The sequence below is a fragment of the Thamnophis sirtalis genome, unplaced genomic scaffold, assembly GCF_051295495.1.
Source record: "Thamnophis sirtalis isolate CommonGarterSnake01/CBP01778 unplaced genomic scaffold, rThaSir2_p1.2 scaffold_6, whole genome shotgun sequence".
Lineage (NCBI taxonomy): Eukaryota > Metazoa > Chordata > Lepidosauria > Squamata > Natricidae > Thamnophis > Thamnophis sirtalis.
In genome coordinates, this window is record NW_028261386.1 from 104,958,223 (window position 1) to 104,981,884 (window position 23,662).

General features: G+C 37.0%; 1 protein-coding gene across 2 annotated transcripts in view; it reads left to right on the forward strand.

Annotated features, from left to right (window-relative positions):
• Positions 1-23,662, forward strand: part of REV3L (REV3 like, DNA directed polymerase zeta catalytic subunit) — an 83,297-nt gene that overhangs the window by 20,411 nt on the left and 39,224 nt on the right. For both annotated transcript variants that reach the window (XM_014055138.2, XM_087718638.1), the window contains exons 5-14: positions 2,024-2,114; positions 3,221-3,315; positions 3,725-3,829; positions 5,113-5,197; positions 5,281-5,420; positions 7,075-7,179; positions 10,136-10,370; positions 11,208-11,344; positions 12,944-17,039; positions 17,839-18,725. In XM_014055138.2, the coding sequence (XP_013910613.2) occupies positions 2,024-2,114; positions 3,221-3,315; positions 3,725-3,829; positions 5,113-5,197; positions 5,281-5,420; positions 7,075-7,179; positions 10,136-10,370; positions 11,208-11,344; positions 12,944-17,039; positions 17,839-18,725 (5,976 nt within the window). The remainder of the gene's footprint in view (positions 1-2,023; positions 2,115-3,220; positions 3,316-3,724; positions 3,830-5,112; positions 5,198-5,280; positions 5,421-7,074; positions 7,180-10,135; positions 10,371-11,207; positions 11,345-12,943; positions 17,040-17,838; positions 18,726-23,662) is intronic.

Sequence of the window (23,662 nt, forward strand, 5' to 3'; positions counted from 1 at the left end):
ATAATGTACATAGTTGTTTAGGCTCCTTTCCCTTTGCTTTCCTAGGAATAGTTGTCAGGTACAAACAACCACGCTTGAAGAGTTCAATCCCTGTGATATCTCAGTACTGGAGTCAGACTGGGCTCTGCTGTTCTTCTGCAGGGTGCAATCCTCCTTTCTCCATTCTCCATCACTTTCATTGTACTGTGGCTATTGTGTACTATTTTGTAAGATTATATAGAAATTAATATAGTGCTATCTTCTAATTTGAGGAAAGAGCTGAGTCTTTATTTCTGCTGTTTGACTGTTTTCTTTCTTTTGGATCTGCAGTTTGTTTTTCTGTTACACCTATCTTGCAATAGTTCTTCATCTGATGTCTATAATTATTAAAGTATTCTCTAATAGATGCTTCAGGTACAACAATGTTTTTTTCATAATCACTATTCCATTCAGTGTGTTTTGGACTTAGATAACAACCACATTTATTGTTAAGAGATTTCTCAAAATAATTTTTTTATGTGTGAAATCACTGATGAAAATGGGCATTTCATTCTTCTGTCAGAAGCCAATAGTGGGGAAAAAATATTGAAGAGCACTTTATAGGTTTCTGCAGTTGGTTGAAAAATGGATTTAGAATCTGTTATCTCTTTAAAAAATATAAATATATCCTCAAGTCATATTGCACTTCTGGTGACTTCATTAATGTAATTTATTTGGTTACATAAGAGAGGTTTTCTACAGGTTTCTCGGTCTGTCATAATGGACACTACAGCTAGATTTAAGGCCTGGAAATGAATATATACATAATTCTAAGGGTGCTGTGGGTGAGAAAGAAAGTGATTTTTTGTAAGATATATATTATACCTGAATATTGCCAATTTCTTAAAAGCCATTTCCTGCCAGAATTTTCAAATCAGTTATATATAGGTTTGTGATGCAGTCATAACAGATATGGCCAGTGCTGTACTTCGGCTTGTGAAGAAATACATTAATTAATTATAGCTAGTCCTCACTTAATTATCACAGCTGGAACTGGAAACTCTGTCCTTAAGTGACACAGTCCTTAAGTGAAAAATAACTTGACTGTACCAGATTTATGATGCCACTTCTGCCACAGACAAGCAAAGTACTTATGATCATTAAACAAAATATCATGATTGTGACTTGTAATTTTACTGCCAACTTCGCCATTGACTCTGCTTATCAGAAGCTGGCTGTGAGGTGCACAAATATTGGTCATATTTATGCAGGACACTGCAATGGTCATAAATACCTGCTGATTGTAAAATGCCTGAATTTTGATCGTGACCATGGGGAGGCTACGATGGTCATACATGCAAGGGCAAGTCACAAAGTTAACCTTTTCAGTGTCATCCTAATTTCGAATGGTCACTAAATAGGGCAGTTGTTAAGCAAGGACTGCCTGTCATAGTACATTTGCATAAAATATGCTAATCATTGGATGTAGGAATAAGTTACATAAAACTTGTTCCACTCTTGCAAATTATTCTCATGTTTCTTATATTCCTGCCATAATATCAATTATTCCCTTTGGGATCTTCTGTAACATAAGGAAGGTTGTTTTTCTGCTCTTATTTGGCTGTCAATTGCTTGCTTCTTTATAGAAGTTAGGCATCATCGTAAATATGTACTCTAATAGTAATGTATGATGGCATCTATGATGAGCGGCTATGTTATTACATATACAAAGACTTGTTTTGTTAAGTAACTCAAAGGCATCTCAATCCCTGAGAGTTAAGAATTCATAACTTTTTCTGAAAATGAGATAATTTCCTAGATATATTTTTGCACTTCCAATTTAAAAGACTTTTAGATAAAGTTACATGTAGCAAACAAAATGCAGATGGGGATTAATTTAAACTGTTATTTAATTCCATGCTTATTTTATTGCAGTGTTTTGCCAATAAATGATCTGTAATAAACTTCTTGTTAAATAAACAGTATTTCAAATGTTTAATATATAAAGTTTCAAATAAAGTGGCATGTTTTCTAATACAACATATTGGCTATGTTTTATATATAGGTGATGCATTTGAAGAAATTGCAAGTTGCGGAGATAATTGGACAAAATCTGCTACCAGACCCCATCAGTGGGAAGATAATCAGATTCCTAGGTTAGCATATCTGGATACATATTTGCCTTAGCAAGTATCCTAACCCAAGGGATATCTACATACATATATTACTACTAAATATAGCGGCAGGTTTAACTAGGTTTAATCAAATTAAACTTGTATATTGACTGGTAGGACCACAAATCTAAATCAACGGGCTACAATCAAAGTTCTTCCTTTAATTTTGAATTTATTTTGCTTTATATACTAGGTTAGAGATAGCCTTCTGAGAACATGCTAGCACCCATGTATTATTTATTTAGAATGTGTTAATGGGAGAATTGTCCTCTGTCCTCGACTTGAGGATCGCTTAAATAATTGAAACTACTTTGAAATATTATGACATTTGACCCAATTTTCTCCTATATTTTATGGCTGCTGACACATTTTTCCAGTAATGTAACTGAAATAAACATTTGTCTCTAATACTTCTAGTTAGCCTACATACATGCTAGTACACAATCACATCTAATAGTCTCCAGATGTTTGAAATTGCTTCTTCTTTAGCCCTTGGCTTTTAGCCATTTTAGCAGGAATTATGACAAGCGTGACCCTCAACATTTGAAGAGTACCTGCATTGTAAATATGGTTAGGTTAGGTTTATTTGATTTATAAACCGCCCTTCTCCTAAGGACTCAGGGCGGCATACAACATTAAAAGAAACACACAATACAAAAATTAAAAAGAAATTAAATAGGATAACCCAAACCCAATAGAATCAGACTTTTCATATTCAACAATCCCTTCTCTAATCTTGTTCTTGAATTCCATTGACCTGATTGTGACATGTCAGTCGGTTTTTTCCCCATATATATCTTGTTCTACAGGACTTACAAATACCTTTAGCCACAACTTTTGTGTTGTTATGCAAGATTGGGGGAATCTCACTTTTAGCCCTGGTAGAATAGGAAGAATATTATCATTTGCACATATCTAATGCTTCTCATTCTTTAGTTGAACTAAGGTTAAAACCATTGTAAATCTGTGATTATTTATGTATTTTGATACAAAACTTTACATATAATTTCTATGTTTATTATAATACATTTAATATATATATATATATATATAACATAATACTCTTTTTAACTTTAATTTAAATGCAGCTCTTTGATATTGGAAGGTATAGAGCCACAGAGTACCTGTGAATTGGAAGTGGATGCAGTAGCTGCTGATATTTTAAATAGATTGGATATTGAAGGTAAAGTATTTTTCTTTGTGTGATCACATGGTATATTTGTAGGTTTGTTTGTTGTTTTTTCAGTTCAGTGTATAATTCCTTCACTTAAAATATTTGTGTTCTGTTAAGCAATAATATATTTTAATAGAAAAAGATAAATAACTTTTTTGATAGCCAGTAGGAAAGGTGCTAAACTGTACCCAGTAAAGTCCACCCTCAACCATTAAAGTTTACAAAATCATAGTGGGTGATTTTAGGTCAGTTATTATCTCTTGAGCTTCTGAGTAAAAGGTGAAATATAAGCCTAACATGATAAACATGAGGGAGGGCAGATTTTTCTTACTATTGCTATTCAAGATGACCTCTTGTAAAGCTATGTCTTAATAAGCTTCATGCTGCCATTGATTCTGCTGCATCTTTTCTGATCTAGCCCAGATTGGTCAGAATCCAGGGTTACAAGCAATATGGGAGGATGAGAAACAGCGTCGTCGGCAGAACAAAGAGTCATCCCAAATTACTCCTCCTAACTCACAAGGTAGAATTGTTGGACTAAAATGTCTAATTTTGATTGGATACTGCTATTGTGAACTCCTAAATAAAATGTGGGATATAAAAATTTTGGAATGTATATAATATAACATCATAACATTTTCTGAATTTCTTCTTTTTACCTGTTGCTTTTATATGTTCTCACTGGATTATATTTCATTTTATTTTAAACTCCATTTTCATTTTCTATTACCAGTATAGTCTTAGGTCCAAAAAAGCAGAAATAGTGAGGAAAAAGCATTTGTTCTTAAAGTTAGAATAATATGAATGCAGTGCCATAATTTGCAAAGTGTTGTATCTAAGAAGTGATATATAAGTAAATTGCATATGTTTTTTTACCATCTGGAAGATGCTAAAAATTCAGGAATGCATTAGTTTAATATCTTACAGCAGACCTGGGCATTTTATGGTCCCACATCAGGCCCTTCGGCTGTCCCCACATCCGGCCCTTTCCAGCCCACGTGAGCTTAATCGGAAATTAGAAATTAAATGCAAATAAGTATATGTCATGCATGCAATACGATTGCATTGTTTTTATTTTGAAGGTGACTGCTACTTTTTTCCCATTTATCTATGTGTGTATCCATGCACGCCTATGCACTTTCACAGCCCTATTAGTTTAGTCCTCCACAACAGTCCCAGTTTCTCATGTAGCCTTTGGGGAAATCAATTGCCCATCTTTGTCTTACAGTTACACTGATAAGAATTACTCTGAAATTCATGGCTAAAATTCATTGCCTAGTTTGAGTATATTTTGCTTCATTTCTTCATTTTATGTTACCTTCCTCAAATAATTCAAAATCTTGCACCATTTTGTGTCAGTATTGTTGTTCCTGTTTAGTGTAACAGTTAATGCCTCAAATTAGAAGTGCGGCAACAGCCATACTTTTGCACATGAGTCATAAGTCATTTTTCAACACTGTTGTGACTTAGGTTACTTTTGTGATATAATATATATCAATACATATTAATATATTAAAATAATATATAACTATTTGTAATAGTCATAAGTCGAGGACTACCAATACGTCATGTTTTATGGATATTTCAAGAGAAGTTCTATTCCGAAGTTCAATTCCGAAGTTCTGAATAGATCGAAATAGAATCTACATAGGTGTAGATCCAGATTCTTTTTTTTTAATGGGCATGGCCATTTACAGATGATATATTGCTTTATTTTCAGTTAAAATATTTAGTAACAATTCTTAAGGGGGGGAGAATATTAATATAGTGACTCTAAATTCCTTATATTTTTTTCATGAAAAAAAGATCGTGGATTTGTGGCCCCAACAGAAAGTGAAAGAATCTTTCAGAAGAGACTTAAAGAAATACTCAAACAAAGTGATTTTTCTGTGTAAGTATTAATTTATATGTTAATCTTTATCTTTTTACCTCTGAATTCAACAATCACATTAATTTTTTTTTATTATTAATTAGGACATCTGGCTCAATAGACAGCAATAATGAATCTCAAGAATTCTCTGCTGAATTGACATTACATTCTGAGATACCTAAAATTGTTTCATGCTCACCAGCAAATATGATAGAAGTACACAGTGATAAGGAACTGCACAGAGGTTAGTATTAATACAGCAGTTGTTTTCTTCAATTACAAGACTTGTCCTATTAGAACTGATTTATTCAGAATGGAAGATATTGAAATGAACACAAGAACTTTTCTATTGAACAGACTATCTTCATGCTCATCTGCATTTTATTTTATCCTTTATTACCAATTTGTTGATACACTTTGTGTGAATATTATGAGTGTCTATAATCCTATTTAATGTTAATATGCATTTTTATTATTGGTAAGTATCTTGACTATTTAACTTTGGCTTAAGATGAACTTTTAAGACATATATATACATGGCATGCTATAACTACATGTATTATTAGGAATATTGGTAATATTTGTAATATTAACATAATTAGGATGGAACATTATAATGTATTGTATTTGTTAAATTTTCAACAGATTCTGGTAAGATTTATATATAAGATGTATTGATTAATTCCAGTCTGCTGAAGAAATTAACAAATTCACATTTATTGCTTACTCAGTATTTGGAGATAAAGGAAATTTAGTACATATATTTAAGTCTATATAATATGTAATATGTATTACATATGTATATGTAGTATGTATATGTAATATATAATATGAAAAGCTGCTTGGTTTAGTGGTTAAGATACCAGGCTAGAAACCAAAATATTGTCAGTTCTAGTTCTACCTTAGGCACAAAGCCAGCAGGGTGACTTTGGCTACTTGTCTGGGCAATCTCCAAGAGTTGGGGCCAGTTGAACAAGAGAAAACAAATGTACCTTATTTTTCGGAGTATAAGACGCTCCAGAATATAAGACTCATCTTAGTTTTTGGGGGGGAAAATACGAAAAAAAATTCTGCCTCTGCCTACCAGCATCCATGGTATTCATCTGGCTAGCGTCCTGTCAGTATGTAAGAGAGTTGAGGGCTGTTTGGAAACAAACAGTATTTGCTGTGTGAGCAATAAGGAAGGAAACAGCAAGAAGCCTGGGTGTGGCTTGTACTGTACTAAAACCATGCTGTGCTGATATCTGAAATTAAAACGGAAAGTGAAACTTCTCTGCTGAACTACTACGTTGGAAAACCTGCTTTGGGTATTGTATATTTACTTAATATGTTATATTATACATAAGGAGAAGTTATTGAATCCTGCTAAATCAGTTACTTCTGTGTACTTTCTGAATGTGATTGCTGCTGCAAACTCTGGCACATCCCTGCAGCAAATAGTGAACGGCCAGGTCAGCTTCAGCACATTGCAGCCTGATTCTGCATGAGCAGCTGATTGGCGGGTGGATCAGTCTCCTGGAATACCTCCAATCAGCTGTTCCAGGCTGCAGGGATTGCCACAGACCATTGCCTCCTTCATGCCTCACGTTTTTTGCTACATTCTGTGTATAAGACGCACCCAAATTTTCACCCTCTTTGGGGGGGGGGGGAGTACGTCTTATACTCCGAAAAATACGGTATATACAAAAAAAACCAGTAGATAAGAAAAAGAAAGCTGCTTTATGTATCATTTTATTAAAATAAAGTATAAAGACATCTTACTTCTCTTGAACCACAAGCATGTTCCCAGTATATTATATCTTCACAAAATGTAAATGCACATTTTAAGAATTTAATAGTCTTGTGATATTTGTAAAACAGTATTGGCAGCTAACCCAGAATCCTTGTTCATTTTTTAGAAGATTCCGAAAGCAAATACAAAGAGGATGCACTTATAAATGAAGAAGCCATTTTGAATATAATGGAAAATAGTCAATATTTCCAACCCGTATCTCAGAGATTTAGTAAGTATAATTCATAAAGACTTTTCTAAGTAAGGATTAAGAATATTTAGGTATAGATATTAAAGTGTTTTAATTACTTTGGTAAGAATTTATGTGGCTTTATTATATTAATCACCCTGTTTGTCTTGCTTGTTTAAAACAGCAGGAAATCAGATAATTAAAAAGTATCTAAGAATTATTAGTGGGTTCCGTTTTTATTACTTACAGTATATCCATGCATTTGGTTTATTTTTTTACATACTCATCGTATACACATATCTAAAATGTGTGGAAAGTATAAGAATTATTAAGCAAGAGAAATTAAAGGCAAAAGGTAGTAGAAAAGGAAATTATTTTTTACAATACTATGCCTCTCTATTCTTCTCTGACCTTGCAAATTATCATTGCTTCTATCCACCCAGTTAAACTTGTTCACACACTTCTGATTGTTCTTTAAAGTTCTCATCAGCTCTATCCAAACTTAACTCTTTTGATTTTCATTTAAAAATTTTAACTCTTTGACATTTTAATTTTTACATACTGTTTTAGATTTTGATGTTTTACTGTACACTGCCCAGAGTGTTTTTTTGAGGGAGTCAGGCAGTTTAGAAATGTGAAATATAAATGAATAAACTTAAAACATGTGTCCAAAATCTGAGACCTATGACTCGGAAAGGAATGAAATTTGGGAAGGTTGTGGCTGTTTCAGTGCTACTTGCTGCTGCTAGGTTGCTACTGTGGTCATTTGATCTTCATTTGCAATGTTCCATGATAATTTCCCAACCATTCTTGCAATCCCTTGCTGTCAGGGTGAACAACCAGATCTACATGTAAAGAGTTCAGTTAGCTGTTTATTTCTCAAGCTTATACACAGGAATTTTCTCAGACTGAAAGTTTCTACCTGGATTAGACTAAATAACGTTCAGTGGCTTTAAGGAGAAGGTCAGCCTTTGCCTTCTTGTGCCCATATAGGGATTCCAGACTAATTACCCATTTGACCCCTCCCCCTGGCATGGCCAGTTTCTCTCTAATATTTCCCCCCTCCCCTACCCAGCAGCAGGCACTTACCTGCTCGAAAGGGAGAAGGAAAGAAGGGAGGAACAGGGAGGAAGAAACCTCTATGCATCATTCTCAATCTACGCCACTGTGTATTTCCCCAGGCGGCTATCTTCCTTGACCTGTTCTGCCCACATGCTTTTCCCAACCCATGTAGCACTTCTTGTATATTCTCATACACCGTCCCCAACCCATGCTAGTCACATGTGCTTCCCTGATCCAACTCATACCACCTCCACATGCCATCCTTGACCCATCATGGTGCTTTCATGCACCATTCTTGATATTTGTTATCCTTCTGTGGACCCTACCTGACTCCCATGGCTGGCTTCCAAATCCACACAACATCAATCACTCATTCCTCGGTACCTTTCCCAACCATATAATCTTACCATTTTTCAGCATTTTCACTGTGTTTTCATCCACTTCTTTCCTGGACCCTAACATTTTGTAGTACTTGTTTCAATAGCATTCTTCAACATATCACTAACATTTCTTTGCAAGTTGCTAAAATATTTCTTCCCCTATTCTTTCTCTTCAGTTTCCTCCCAAATAAGTCCATCATTTCTGTACACTCTTCTAAAGACTCTGTGTTTAAACCCTTTTCACCCACTTCTAATATAATTTTTATTTCCATCAACATCATATTTGTCTTCCTCTCACCTTTGTTCTCTTTGATAGCATTCTTTAAAACCATATTTTTAACACTAATTCAAGTACTTACCACAACTTTTTCTTTAGCTTCATTTTTCATGTACTCTCTTGGAGTTTATCTTGTACTATTTATCATACAAAACTTACACATTTATTCAGTCATTCTTTCACTTTATTTTCCTTCATTTCTCTTCTTCCATATCTACTCCTCCCCAAATCCATTATTAGCACATTCAGATGTGGCTGTCCCACTTTAAATAACTCTTCTTCACTAATTCCCTCAATCGTTTATAACAAATAATGCCTTAGATTCCTTCCTTTGCTATATGTATGTATACATATATTGAAGGCAAAATTTTGAAATAAATGGGCCTTTTTCTGAAAAATACTTATATAATTACTTTTCTGCATTTTCTTTTCTGGTTTCCATCAGTCCATTCATATCACCTAACATATGTTTTTCATCTAGGTTGCATTCATTCAGAAGGTGGTCCCGTTTCCCCCCAACTCATAGCTGTATTTTTTCCTCCCATTGTCACCATTCATTTGTAAAAAGGTGTATTAGCTTAGTGGCTTAAAATCTTGGAGGTGGTCTTTGCTCCAGCAGTTCAAGTCCTAGCACTACATGACGAAGTGAGCTCATATCACTTGCCTCATCTTCTGCCAACCTAGCAGTTCAAAAGCATGTTACATGGAAATAAATAAATAGATACCACTTCAGTGGGAAAAATAATGGTACTTTGTATGGAAGTACAATCTCAACTGGTGCAGGACTTGCCCAAATGCAGTCCCCAATTGCGAGGCAACATCAGAGGGAAACACCCCGGATGACACTGAAGAACACTGTTAACCATTCTGAATACGGAGCTAGTTCACCCTCTGTGGTACACACCTTGGATAGCATGCAAGTGTGAACCAAATGGACTAGCAGCCTTAGGCAGCCAAACCACTACTCTGTACCAACCATGTAGTGTCCTAGCTAATGTACCATCACCATATGCTAAATAAATAAATAAACCATTGATTTGTGCTCAACGTGGAATATGTAAGCCAACATAATGTTGATCATATCTGACCAATCAGTAAACACATGTTAAGATACATGAGAGAAATGATAATAAAAATGAAAAATCTAGTATATTTTCATTCATCTATGGCATTGAGATGAGGAGGTTTTTAGGTTTTATTAAAACAAAAACCAATGCAGAGATTGTTTTTAACAGTGATTTCTTTAAAAAATACAAAAATACATTCTTTTTTCCTGTAGTGAATAACAGTGCTGATCAAGCCATGATAGATCTTTTAGCTGAATTGGAGGATGATGGGTATGAGATTGTACAACAAAATGCATCATCACAGCATTATTCTTCTGGACACCATAGAAATCTTCAGAACAGTGATGATGAAGAAAATGAGCCACAGATTGAAAAAGAAGAAATGGAGCTCAGTTTGCTAATGTCCCAACAATGGGACAGCAGCTCAAATGATGATGCAAAGAGAAGGTATATTCTTTTTTAGTACATTTGGGCATCTGATAAAAGTACTGATCAAGTACTGAATCAAAGTTCAATGTATTGAACCTTCCATGCTACTGAAGAAAATCTATATAATCTATATATTATCCATGATCTAATATAATATCAAAACATATCTGTAGGACAATGTATAGGAATAAATGTAAGCTCAGTCAGCCTAATGTGCAGTAGATACGACTTTAAGCAAGGTAATCTAGAAGCCTTAATTAAAACATAGTCATACTAGTTTAGCCCTAATTGTCATATTTTTGAAAACTGTAGTAAGATTGGAAAGGATTTTGATAGAGAAGAGATTAGACGTATTGATAGAGGAAAGAAATAAGCCTATGTAGTGCTTCATTTGAAAGAGAATTGAAAGTGTTAGAAGACACATATAGCATCTATTTGCAACTCACTAAAACAGGTCCAAATTTAAAATGTGTCTATAGTATGCCATGATAAATTGTATCAAAAATTATAGAGAATCAACTCTGCCTACCTATGTCTCAGCAAAAGCCATCTAATAGGATGGACAATTCAAACAAGACTTAAACCCTAGTTGAAATTTATCTAGAAATTTAGTTTCATCCAATCTGAACAGCTATTTCACCTCAATAACTTTGCTCAGGAAGGGGATACAGTTTTAGATCTGAGCAGAAAGTGATCTCATCACAACAATAATACTCATCAGACTGTCATCGACCTGGAAAGTGAATTTTACAGATTTATTTGTCTTTTCTGTCCAAGATTAAATGTGTCATAATTGAACTACCAGATTATAATCAGAAGTTTTCAAATGTGTAAAATAGGTTGTATTTCTTATAGGTCAATGGGCAGAAGTAGAAATCAAAGTTCAGGTGAAGATGATAGTTCTTCTGAAGATGATATGGACTGGAATGATAATGTGCTTCTAGCAAGCCTTTCTATACCTCAATTAGATGGAACTGCAGATGAAAATGGTGGTAAGTATACTTAAAGGATTTTACAGTTGCATTTCCCCCAGAAACAATAGTTCTTCATTACAATCTCTGTGTCACATATGTGGATTAGGTGCTTTGCAGAAGCATTTGATAGGAATCTTGCCCCACATATATCATAAAGTTAAATTTTAGGTGAAATTGTTGAGTTTATTTTCAACCACCCCAATCATAACATTGAGCCAATATTTTCAAGTGGTTCACCATCAAAAAACTAAGTACTCAAAATTAAGTGTAATTGTCAAAACTTAGGGGCTTTCCATAATATATATGTGTGTGTGTGTGTGTGTTTTGTGCTGATAAATAAATAAAGGGAGACTAGTATAGATCTATTTCAAGCTATTTAGCTCTCATCAGCTAGCCATACCCTTACTGGGATTCGAACCTGGGCTATATTACATATTAGGCAGACGTCTTAGCCATTAAGCCAATCGGCTCGTCACAAGAGTCCATCACGACAGAAACCCAATATTTTTACTGTTGCCTTTGTTATATTTGTGTTTTATTTGTGCTGATAAATAAATAAAGGGAGACTAGTATAGATCTATTTCAAGCTATTTAGCTCTCATCAGCTAGCCATACCCTTACTGGGATTCGAATGGCTAAGACGTCTGCCTAATATGTAATATAGCCCAGGTTCAAATCCCAGTGAGGGTATGGCTAGCTGATGAGAGCTATATAGCTTGAAATAGATCTATATTAGTCTCCCTTTATTTATTTATTCAGCACAAATAAAACACAAATATAACAAAGGCAACAGTAAAAATATTGGGTTTCTGCCGTGATGGACTCTTGTGACGAGCCGATTGACAGAGAATGGAAGCAGTTAGCTTCCTCCCATAATTGGGGCATACCAGGGGTTGTGACTTTAAATACATATATACATACATACATATATGCATATATACATACATACATACATACATACATACATACATACATACATGGCAACTCCACTGCTCCACTCCTCTGGAATGCCTTGAGCAATTTCAACCAAACTTGGTACACCAATGACTTACTCTCTGAAAACAAATACTGTGGGGCTAAAACACCGCCAAGACCCCTTGGGGTGTGTGTTCTGTTAAGATACAGCCTGTTGTGCCTTAAAATGGCTTCTACTGCAGTGGAGTTGCCATGGTAACTGCTTCACAGTACTCCACAAGGGGACTCCCTCTGGTAAGGGGGAAAATCCAACAGTAAAAATTACATTTGGTCCTGACATTTTCAACAAGGCTTTGATTATGCTAAACATCTGTAAATAAAATTACTTTGATTTGATACTATGCATATAATTCATTTCTTTTCCTGTCTAATACATGATTGGGATAAATAAATTCCCTGGCAACACAAGGTTATCAGCTAGTCTTTTTATAAATATTGTGAAATTCTATGAATGTTATCTAAAATATCTCTCATACCACATTATGGTCTTGTACTGCTTGATGCTCTTAGAATTTCTTTAACTATATTCTTTTATCATCAAGAATTATTATTTGGCCAAACAACATCTGTATACTTGCTGATAGTTTAAACAATATAACCTCAGGGGAAAAATAGTTTTAAAAATCATCTGTTCTGTTCTAGACAATCCTTTGAACAATGAAGGTTCTCGGACTCACACCTCTGCAATTGCAACAAGTAAAACTGTAAAGACTACAATTTTTCATAAAGATGCTGCTACTCTGGAACCCCCATCATCTGCCAAAATAACTTTTCAATGTAAACACACAAGTGCCCTTTCTTCTCATGTTTTGAATACTGATGACTTAGAAGGTCTTACTCAACCAAGCATGATAGATATAAGACCTGACTTATCAATCCATTCTCTTTCAAATGAAAGTATTTACAACATGAAATACCCAGCATCCTTCAACAATATCCTTCATTCTGAAAAGCCACATCAGGAAAATAATAAAAGTGAAAAAGGCCCTGTTTTGTGTGAAGACATCTCTTCTGTAAACAGACACTTGCCTAGCAGAAAGTATGCTGGAATTAGAAAGGTTGCAAAGGATGTATCTCAGCATATGAACCACCAAATTAGTGAAAATATTCTAACAAAGAAGTCTAACTTTGTAGATTTAGTTTATTCCAAAAATAAAACATCTTCTGAAATAAATATAAAAGCAAACACCACCGATTTAAATAGCCTTTTCCCAGCACCAGAAAACTGTGAAACTATGTCTTGCTCAGAGACTCAGACTCTTATTCTTTCTTCTGAAAAAAGCACTGACGGAGATAGCCTTAATAACTTTAAACTTAGATACGAAGAATTTGAGGAACACAAGACTGAAAAAACAAATGTAAATCAACAGGCAGCACACTATATGTTCTTTCCTAGTGTAGTTCTTTCTAATTGCCTCAATCAGCCGCAGAAATTGGGCCCTGTGACATACAAACTACAACACTGCAAAAAACAGTCTAAGCTAAAACGAAGTAAAAAGAAAATGGTTCTTAGCAATCAGCAGTCTTCAAGTGCCATGGATACTTTATCTACAAAAGAAAGCTGCTATGTACAAGATAATGCAAGTAGCAATATTTCTGATAGAGACATTTTGTTACCCAATGATACTCAAATTCATCATACGGTTTTTGAAAACAAAATGTCCAAAGACACTAGGAACTATACTGATTGTCATTTTGAAGATTTTGCTCAAGAATCTGAGCAAACATTTGGGCTGTGTAGTAATAAATATACACTCCGAGCTAAACGTAAAATAAATTATGAAACTGAAGACAGTGAATCTAGTTTGGGCATACATAATTCAAAAATCATGCTACCTCATTCTACTGTAGAAAATGATGAAGATGTTGATGGTTCTAAAAAATTTAGAAAACGAAGGCGACTTTCTAGAAAATTGCCACCTGTTATTATAAAATACATTATTATTAATAGGTTCAGGGGGCGGAAAAATATGCTTGTTAAGCTGGGGAAAATAGATTCTAGTGAGGAACAAGTGTTACTTACTGAAGAGAGAATGAATCTATATAAGAAGCTTGCACCTTTGAAGGACTTCTGGCCAAAAGTTCCTGATTCACCTGCAACCAAATATCCTATTTATCCATTAACACCAAAGAAAAGTAACAAAAGAAAAGCAAAATGTAAGTCCACCAAGAAAAGGCTGGGTGGGAAGCCACAAAATATAAAAAGTAAAACTATTAGAAGAACCCTGTATTTCAGAAAAAGGACTCATGCCTTTCTTTCCACTCCTCTGCCATCATACAATGCTGAAACTGAAGATTGTGACATGAATTATAGTGATGTTATGTCTAAATTAGGTTTTCTGTCAGAAAGAAGTGCAAGTCCAGTTAATGTATCCCCACCCCGGTGCTGGTCTCCCACTGATCCAAATGCTGAAGAAATTGCGTGTAATCTAGAAAAAGAAACATTAGTGTTTAAAAATACTAATACGTTCAGCAGTAAAACTGTTAATTCCAATGTAGGAAAACACGTTCAGTCAAAAACTCAGGTTAAAAAATGTAGAAAGCAATTTGCTAATGCTACTATAAGAAGCAAAAAAAGCAATCAGTCTAATAAACCTAGAAATAATTTGAAGAAAAAGCCAAGATCAAAACAAAAACAAAAATTTAAAAAAGTTTCAACATTGGTGACAGTTGCAGATGGTCAAAATAGTATTCCTCCTGTAACAGAACGTAAACCACCACCACACCCCTGGGATTTACCTGAGAATGTTCACAACCTGGGAAATTCACAACCATTTACAAAAGAGCTTGCATCCACTAGCTGTACTACAGGACATCCATCTTCAGCACAGCTTTCATTAACAGCTAATGCCCAAGTAAATCCATTGATTTATTTCCAGTCATTGTTGGAAAATGAAAAGCCTATTGGACACCAAGGTTTCAGTTTGACAGAGGATCTTCATCCAGACATAGCTTCTCTGATATCTGGAAGGGAAAAAGCCAAAATAAATTTCCAAAGATCTAACAGTCAGAGTGGTATATTTAGGATGGAAGAATCCTCAGTTCAAAATAATGTATATGACCAGTGTAACTGTATATCTCAGGTAGCACTGAAGGCGTATAGTTCTAAGGATGCACTTAAAAAGACAGAAGAAGTTACAAATTCACAAAACAAACTTTTATCCTCTGTGGGAAAAGTAAATGAAAACTGTATTTCTTCTGATGTGATCAATACTGATCAGATTCATCCTGGTAACCTCCTGCATTGTAAAGATAATCAGCAGCAAATAGTTCATTTGTCAGAAGCAACAAAGCAGGCTGATCATATTTCTTCTTTTTTAAAAACTTCTGGGGAAAGCCATGGATCTTTTCAGTTACCAAAAAAATGCTTTATAGCTTCTTTAAGAAGTCCGATGAACAAATTAGAATGGGAACAGAAACAGAAGGGATTTATTTTGGATGTGGCACATTTTAGCCCTGAAAAAAATACAAAACAAAAAGTAGTGTCGGAAACAATATCTCAAGCCCAAACAGATTCTCAATGTAAGAGCAAGGGTCTGGTAACTCCTTCAGCATTCAATGAAGGGCAATCTGGCTTAGCAGTTCTGAAAGAATTGCTCCAAAAGAGACAACAGAAAATGCATATGAACAACATTCATGAACAAGCATCAGTTAAATCTCAGTCAAACATAGATGCATCCTTGTTTGCTGATTCAAATAAACCAGCAAAAAAACCTGGTTCTGTTGCATCCTCAAGAAAGCCTCGTATTCCCAGGGATAAAAAATCTAAAGAAAAGGTGGTAAAGCTTTTAAAAGACTCAGCCAAACAACTAAGTAATAAAACTGGCCATGTTACACTTACTGATACTTCTATTCTTTATTCAGATGCAGGTTTTGAAAGCTGTTACTCACTTGAAGATAGTCTGTCACCTGATCATAATTACAATTTTGATATTAATGCTATAGGGCAGACTGGATTTTGTAGTTTGTATTCTGCAAGTCAGTTTGTCCCAGCAGATCAAAATTTACCACAGAAGTTTCTGAGTGATGTAGCTCAGGACCATTATCCAGGTCAAACAGCAGAAACTGAATTTTTGAATCATAATAAAGTATCAAAGGAAGAAAATATGCATAATACAGATACTCAATCTTGGTTAAGATCTGGCCAACATAGTCCTCAACGTTTTGATAAAAGATGTCTGGAAAACAATGAAAATCTTCTCCACAATCAGTGGAAAACCATTCTTCCATCTACGTCTCAACCTGGTTCACCAGCAGTTGGTCAGCAGGCTGAAATGTGTCATAAAGAACAACTTCAGTTGGATAGAAATATTATGAAGAAAGCAATTTTTCTTAATCTTTCATCTCCAAATGGTGATTGGAGTCAAAATCCCTTTAGAAAGGAAGTCATTTCTGAATCTGGGCAATTGCTTGATTCAGCTGGTATTTCTTTTTCTTCTATTTTATCTTCCCCCGATGGTGAACTTATGGATGCTGCTTCTGAAGATTTAGAGTTGTATATTTCAAGAAACAATGAGGGATTAACACCAACCCCTGACAGTTCACCTAGATCTACAAGCTCTCCATCACAGTCAAAAAATGGAAGCTCTACAGTTCGTGCTGCTCACATCCTTAAACCTCTAATGTCACCTCCCAGTCGTGAAGAAATCATGTCAACTTTATTAGATCATGATCTGGCAGAAACAATTTATCAAGAACCTTTTTGCAGCAACCCCTCTGATGTACCTGAAAAGCCAAGGTAATGTGGTTATATAGATAGTCAATAGGACTTTCTGTAGTCATATTTCTCTTTATCAATAGAAAAGTTTAAATTTTTACATAAGATTTAAAAAGTTGGATACAATTTAATATAGCCTTCCTTTCTGGACCCATTACACAGTGAATGCCTACAAGGTGAAAGTTAGAGCTACATAGAATCACAAATAAATTTCAGCTATAAAAGTAAAACACTTTGGTTGATTTGTATCGTTAAATAATCCTTGTGAATGTGACATGTAGGAATGATTGGGTATTACTCGGAAGTATTTAAATGAAACTAGATAAATTACCATTTTAATATTCCTGGGTCTCAACAAAGTTATTCATAGTCAATTATTTAATTTATTACCTTGGGGCCTTATCTTAGACCCTAAAGGGTTTTGACTTAAGTTTATTCTTTTGCTTAGGTAATTTAACCACATTTTATTATTTACTGTATATTTTATTGTATGCAGTAGTTTTGTATTGAAGATAATATTTTTTCCTGGTAAATCAGATTATCTGTTCTTCATCTCTCTGTTCTTTCCAAATCTGAGTTGGAAGTTGAAGACCTTCTAGAATATGAACCAATTTCGTTGTATTTAAGTACAATGACAATAAAGATTATACTTATAGAATAGATTTGAGGGCTTCAATAGAAGATAGGAAAGTTTCCATTATACAATAAATGTATACTTATATTTAACTATTAGATGGATGAAAACAGTAAGGACAAATAAGACTACTAATAAAATCAATTCTGTTTATGAGAAAAATAATGAAAGTAATTATTTTTACAGAGAGATTGGAGGACGAGTACTTACAGTAGAATCTAGACTTCCAAATGATCTACTTGAATTTGAAGGAGATTTCTCTTTGGAGGGACTACAACTCTGGAAGACTGCATTTTTGGCAATGGCACAGAGTCCTAGGCCAGGTTCTCCCCTTCGAAATAGCCAATTTTCTACTGATAAAAAACAAAGGAACACCCGTAAAATTAATGACAAAAAGATAGTGATCATGCCTTGCAAATGTGCACCAAGCTATCAGCAAATTCAGTCATGGCTTCAAGCCAAAGAAGATTACGAATATTTTAAAAAAAGAGCTGTCATCAAATCAATTGAAATAGAAAAGATTGATGAGAGTTTGAACAATATGTCTTTGCCTAAGAATCTGTGTGATCAGATAGTCAAGGTTGCTGTGAGTTCTGGTATACCAAGCAAACCTGCTGTACAATCAGAAGATCTGTGCTTTTCATCTTCAAATCCCACATCACCTCAAACTATGGAAAAGTTTGGTGTAAATGTCTCTGAAATGAGTAAGTCTACTGTTAAAGTAAAGACAATTCCACTTGTCCCTGCAGCAATAGATAAGGATAAAAAAGAGGAAGATTGTACCAATTACAGTTCTCCTGATTCACCAGGACTTCCTCCCTGGCAACAAGTTGTACCCACTGATTCTAAGCAATCTAATTTAGAAGACTCAGAGGGTATATTGTCTTCTCTAGAAGAAAATAAATCTGTAGCTGAGAAAGAACAGAAATCTGTCAAAAAGGAAAGCAAAATACCATTTTGTGTCTCCCCATTGAGCAAAGAACCAGATGGCAATTCTGATATTTGCTTTCATAGTACACCTATCAGGGAACATATGTCTAAAGAAGAAGCACTTGGATGTACTCCGTTATCAGGTAAGCTTATGACCAAAGAAATACAGCACTTAAAACTAAATTCAGTTAGTTATCGCATTACTTACTTGTATTAAGTTTATTATGATTGCCCACCCCACAACACCTGAATGGCTTACAGTATCCAGATTTAAAAAGTTAAAAGCACGAAACAAAAAGTGGCAGCCCAGACCAAAAATAACCAAACCAATAAAAATCTGGTGAGTTCCACAGAGGCACTAACTCCAGACTTGGTCTATAGAGCCTGGAGTCCCAAGAAAGTTAACACTATACTTCTCTTGGGAGTGCTGTTCCATGGGGCAGAGAAGACACTTCTTCCATCCCCCCAAATGACAATGCTTAATTGAGGGGATTTGGGGCATAGCTATTCTGCCTGAATGTACCAAATAGGCATAAACTATTATAGACAGGCGGTCCCTAAGAAAATGAGCCCCTATGCCATAAAGGACTATATAGGTAATGGCCAATATTTCAGATTTCACCCTGAAGCCAACTGACAGCCACTGCTGTTTGTGTAGTAACACATGGGCAAAATGAGATACCCATAATTGCTCAGGCCATTGCATTTTGACATAGCTGTACCTTTCAGATTGCCTTCAAGGGCAGCCCCATGTAGAACACATTTCAAATTCCAGTCATTAGATGAGTAGGGCATGAGTAACTATCTATAGGATCTCCTAGTTGAGAAAAAGAGACAACTGGCACACAAGAGGTGTCAGCTGCCATCTGCTCAAGTCCAGAAAGACCAGAGAGTTGCTTACTAATCAAGCTATCCAAGACCAACAGTGAAAACCTACCCAACACAGGGAAACCCAATACTACAGCAGCTCAGTCTTGTCAGGCTTGAGCCAAAGTCTGTTTCTCTCCATTCAGACCTAAATGGCCTCCAGACACTGATTTAGTAACTGACCATTTCACCTGTGCAGCCTGGAGTTGAGATGCAAAATTGGGTATTACTAGAGTATTCATGATACCAAAACCTGAACTGATGGATAATCTCAGCTAACAGTTTAGTTAGATGTTACCGAGGAAAGGACACCCGAGGTATCTGTAATAGGATGTGGGAATAACTTTGAGAGGTATCAGCCCATAGAAGCAAGAAGAGTATGGAAGTGTCTTAGAAGGGACCTTCGCAGTTTTCTGGAAAGTAAAAGTATAGAAGGAGAAAAATGCTTTCAGACTTGCAAGATTCTTTTACTGTAGCCTTACAATAAAAATAGTATTAGTATTCTCCAGTGCACTGCTTGGAGAGTCCAATACTGGGTTAACACAGCCTATCTGCCCTTGGACTGAGTGATGTTTTTAGTTGACCACGCTTCCCTTTGCCTCTGCATGCTCAGTTCGAAAACTCAGTCCGCCCGTTAGGACTGTTTTGGGAGAGCTCCAGTCTAAGGTCAGATAGGCTGGAAAGTTTCCCACTTTGGACCACGTTTGGATTCTCATATTAGAGAAAATTATCTCTGTTGCAAAAACTGTCAAAGATTTGAGGTTTGTGTCGCTTTAAGAGGGCACCCGGGCTTCCCTGCAGCTGCTGGTCGCAAGCGCTCCAGGGGACTATCACCCTCGCCCAGCGGAGGCTGGCGAGTGGCAGGAGCGGCAGGGGCGGTGGCAGACCTTCCTCAACTAAGCCCCTGAGGAAAATTCTCTCAAACGGAGGTTTGGGAGCCTGCAGGCCTTCCAGCTAGGGGCCATTCAGCCGCTCAATTCTGCCCGGCAACAGCAGCGACGGTTGGATCCTTCGCGCGCTTTTTGGGCTGTCAGGCTAAAAAGAGCGGGAGGAGGCTGCGCGCGCAGCCGCCGCTGTAGCCTTACAATAAAAATAGTATTAGTATTCATGGTTGGTGCTTCTTGTTTGGACTACCTCAAAGAGTTGACATCACTCATGCAAGTTTCATGTTCCTAAGAGAAGCAGAAAATTTCACTTGGAGTTTTAGAAATGGCCTCCAATACCCAGGGACCACTTCTTTTTTTCCTGAATTGCAGGAATGCTGCAAAACCAACAGTAAGTAGATATACAAGTAAGCCGTTTGAGAAACACCATGATACAACTAACACAACAACTGGGACGGAATTTGCCTCAACCAATATAGCAGCACCACAACCTGTAGCTTTTCCTCCTATTTCTCAAGGTTATTCCCACATACCTTTAAGGTACTCTACAAGTGAGAGGCTGTCAACATGATCTCCCACTTCCCATCAATGCCAACTGAAAACAATCACTGAGGAAGTAGGTGAGCTGCTGCAACAAGGTGTCTCCCACTCCCAACCCTGCAGCTGGTTAAGGATACAGTGTCAGTGGTATCAAAAGCTGCTGAGAGATCAAGGAGCACAAGGATAGATGCACCATTCCCATCCCAGCTCCACAAAAATCACTGACAGACACAACTGTCATTACTCCTACTATATCCCTGTCTGAAACAAAGATAATTTCTCAAAGATTTGTAGCTGCCACCTAAATACTCCACAGTCTTCCTCACAAAGAGAAGATTGGATTGCAAACTAGATGATAATTGTCCAAAATGGAGACATTTAGTGATGGTCTCTTGAAAAGAGGGCATTCTACCATATCCTTCAAGACTAGAGTGACTACCTATACTTCAAAAATAGAATATAATAGTAAATATGACTTTAAACATAAAGGATAGCCATTTAATATTTACTCATTTAAAATAGTCATAATATTTGAATATATAAAGACATTGGCATCATAAATATAACCAAGTAAATAAACCATTAATGAATTTGCAACATTTTCCTAATTTGCATAAGATCAAAATAAAATGTGATCAAATGTCATTCTGTGATTCAGTATTGGGTTAATATTTGCTTGTTTCATGTACAACATGTATTCTATCTGGAAAATGCTCTTTATTTTTACTCAGTATTTGCAGTGATTGAACCAGTAGCTTTCTGAATGCAAAGCATGTGCTCTGCAACTTTTTAATTAAAATAAACCTTCAAAGTTTTTATACATAATTTAATCCATTGTACAGAATACAGAGTTGGAAGGGACCTTTGATCATCATTGTAATATTCCTGACAAAAAACTATACAGTTTTCCAGAGGAATTTTGCAGGATTAGCCAGGATTGGGTATTGTGATGTCCAATTGGCCTCGAGACAGAGTTAATTTGAAGCCACGCCTCTGTGTTCCTTGCTTCTGGTTCCCAGTTTCAACTCTGTCTGGCCGAAGAAAGACAGGTTGCTTTTGGTTCCTGATTCTTCCAAAAACAATCCAATGCCATCCTGCAAATTCCTTCTCCCTGACTTCTTTCCCTTGCCTCCATCTGATACCTGGAAGCCTCCCCTTGGTGTGGCTTGCTCCCGGCCGCCGGTAAGGGATTTAAAAGTTGCTTCTTGGGGCTTTAGAGGCAGAACGCCATTACGGCGGCCATTTGGGGGCCTCAATTCCTGCGGGCCGCAAGGGCTGGTGCAAAGGCTACTACGAAGCCTCATTTTCATCCCTGCCTTACTGGGTGGCCATCTTTTCTGAAGCGGTGGCAGCGGCAAGCCTCTGGAGGCCTAGATCGATGCCAGGAGGCCTGGAGTGGTGTGGGACAGAAAAACAGGCAGGAAAGGTCTACCAGAGGCTGATTTCGTCACGTGGAAGCCGTAAGTGATTGGGGGAAGCTGTTTTTTGGTCGCTGCTGTTTCTGATGGGCTGGGCCTGGTGGAGCCCTGACCTGGTGCCCTGGCAGATGCAGAGGAGAGGCTGGATTTCCCCCCCCCCCATTGTCCCCTGGGGAGGGGACCTCCAGTGGGGCCCGAGTGAGGCCCACAGCCTCTGTGAGACTGCGAAAAACTTCAGCAGCTGGAAAATCCTCCAAGGCCTTGCAGAAGGATGAGGAAAGGAGGCACAGGGCCTTGGAAAAGCAGATGTCAAGGGCTGAACAGAGGGGTAGGCCTAGTTCTCCCTTGAGGTCTAGATCGCCCATTAGATCCAGGTCTAGGTCTCCTCATGGGGGATTCTCCAGTGTATCTCAGGGACATTCACCTTCCTCCCCCCACACTCTCCATGGTGGAACAGGGCCCCTATCTAAGGGATCCTTTTCAGTGCAGGGAGGATAGTCCCATCAGGCCATCATTGGCTCCACAGTCTGAAGGCTGTGCACAAGAGGAGGAGGAGGATTCCTTTGTTAGGGACATGGAGCAGCTTCCAGCAAGCAGAGGTTTATCTCCTCTGCAATTTCACATGGAATTTCTGCTGGGTTACAGAAGGGATCTGTGTGACCCGCAATGGTGGCAAAGGTCCCTGGGGGGGGGGGTTGCTACTGCTCAGGCCAGGCTAAGGCCTTCCTCCTTGGAGGTGCGCTGGCCTGTTTCTTCTTCTCTGGCTAACAAGGGTTCCATGGTGGGGAATCGGGTTCAGAGAGAGGTAGATATGTCTGATGATGAGGATCCCTCAAAATCTGAGGCTTATCTCCGTGAGTGCTCTGTCAGGGTCCAATGCTATCTCGATGACATCTTAGTCTAAGCAGCATCGTTTGAGCGGGTGAGGGAGGATCTTTCGTTGGTGGTATTCACACTACAGCAGTTAGGTTTTTTGGTTAACCTAGATAAGAGTTCCCTCATTCCCACCACCAGGATTACTCACCTGGGGACCATCATAGACTCTAAGCTGGGGAAGGTGTTCCTGTCCCACGACCGTAAAGTTAGTTTGTTAGCCTTAGTTAGACAAGGTAGAAGTCAACATTTTGTTCCTGTAATAGTGCTCTCCAGCTTGCTGGAGAAATTCATTTCTTGCATAGACATTGTGCCTTGGGCTCATCTACACACGAGGCCGCTCCAGTGGCGTCTCCTGCCACATCAGAGGTCAAACTCCAGCAATTCCAAGGAAAAGGTTCCAGTGACACCACAGGTGCAGCTCTCATTGGCTCTCCCTCATTGGCTGGGAGTTCAGGGAGCCGAAGCACCTCATCCTGACAACAGACGCCAGCTTGT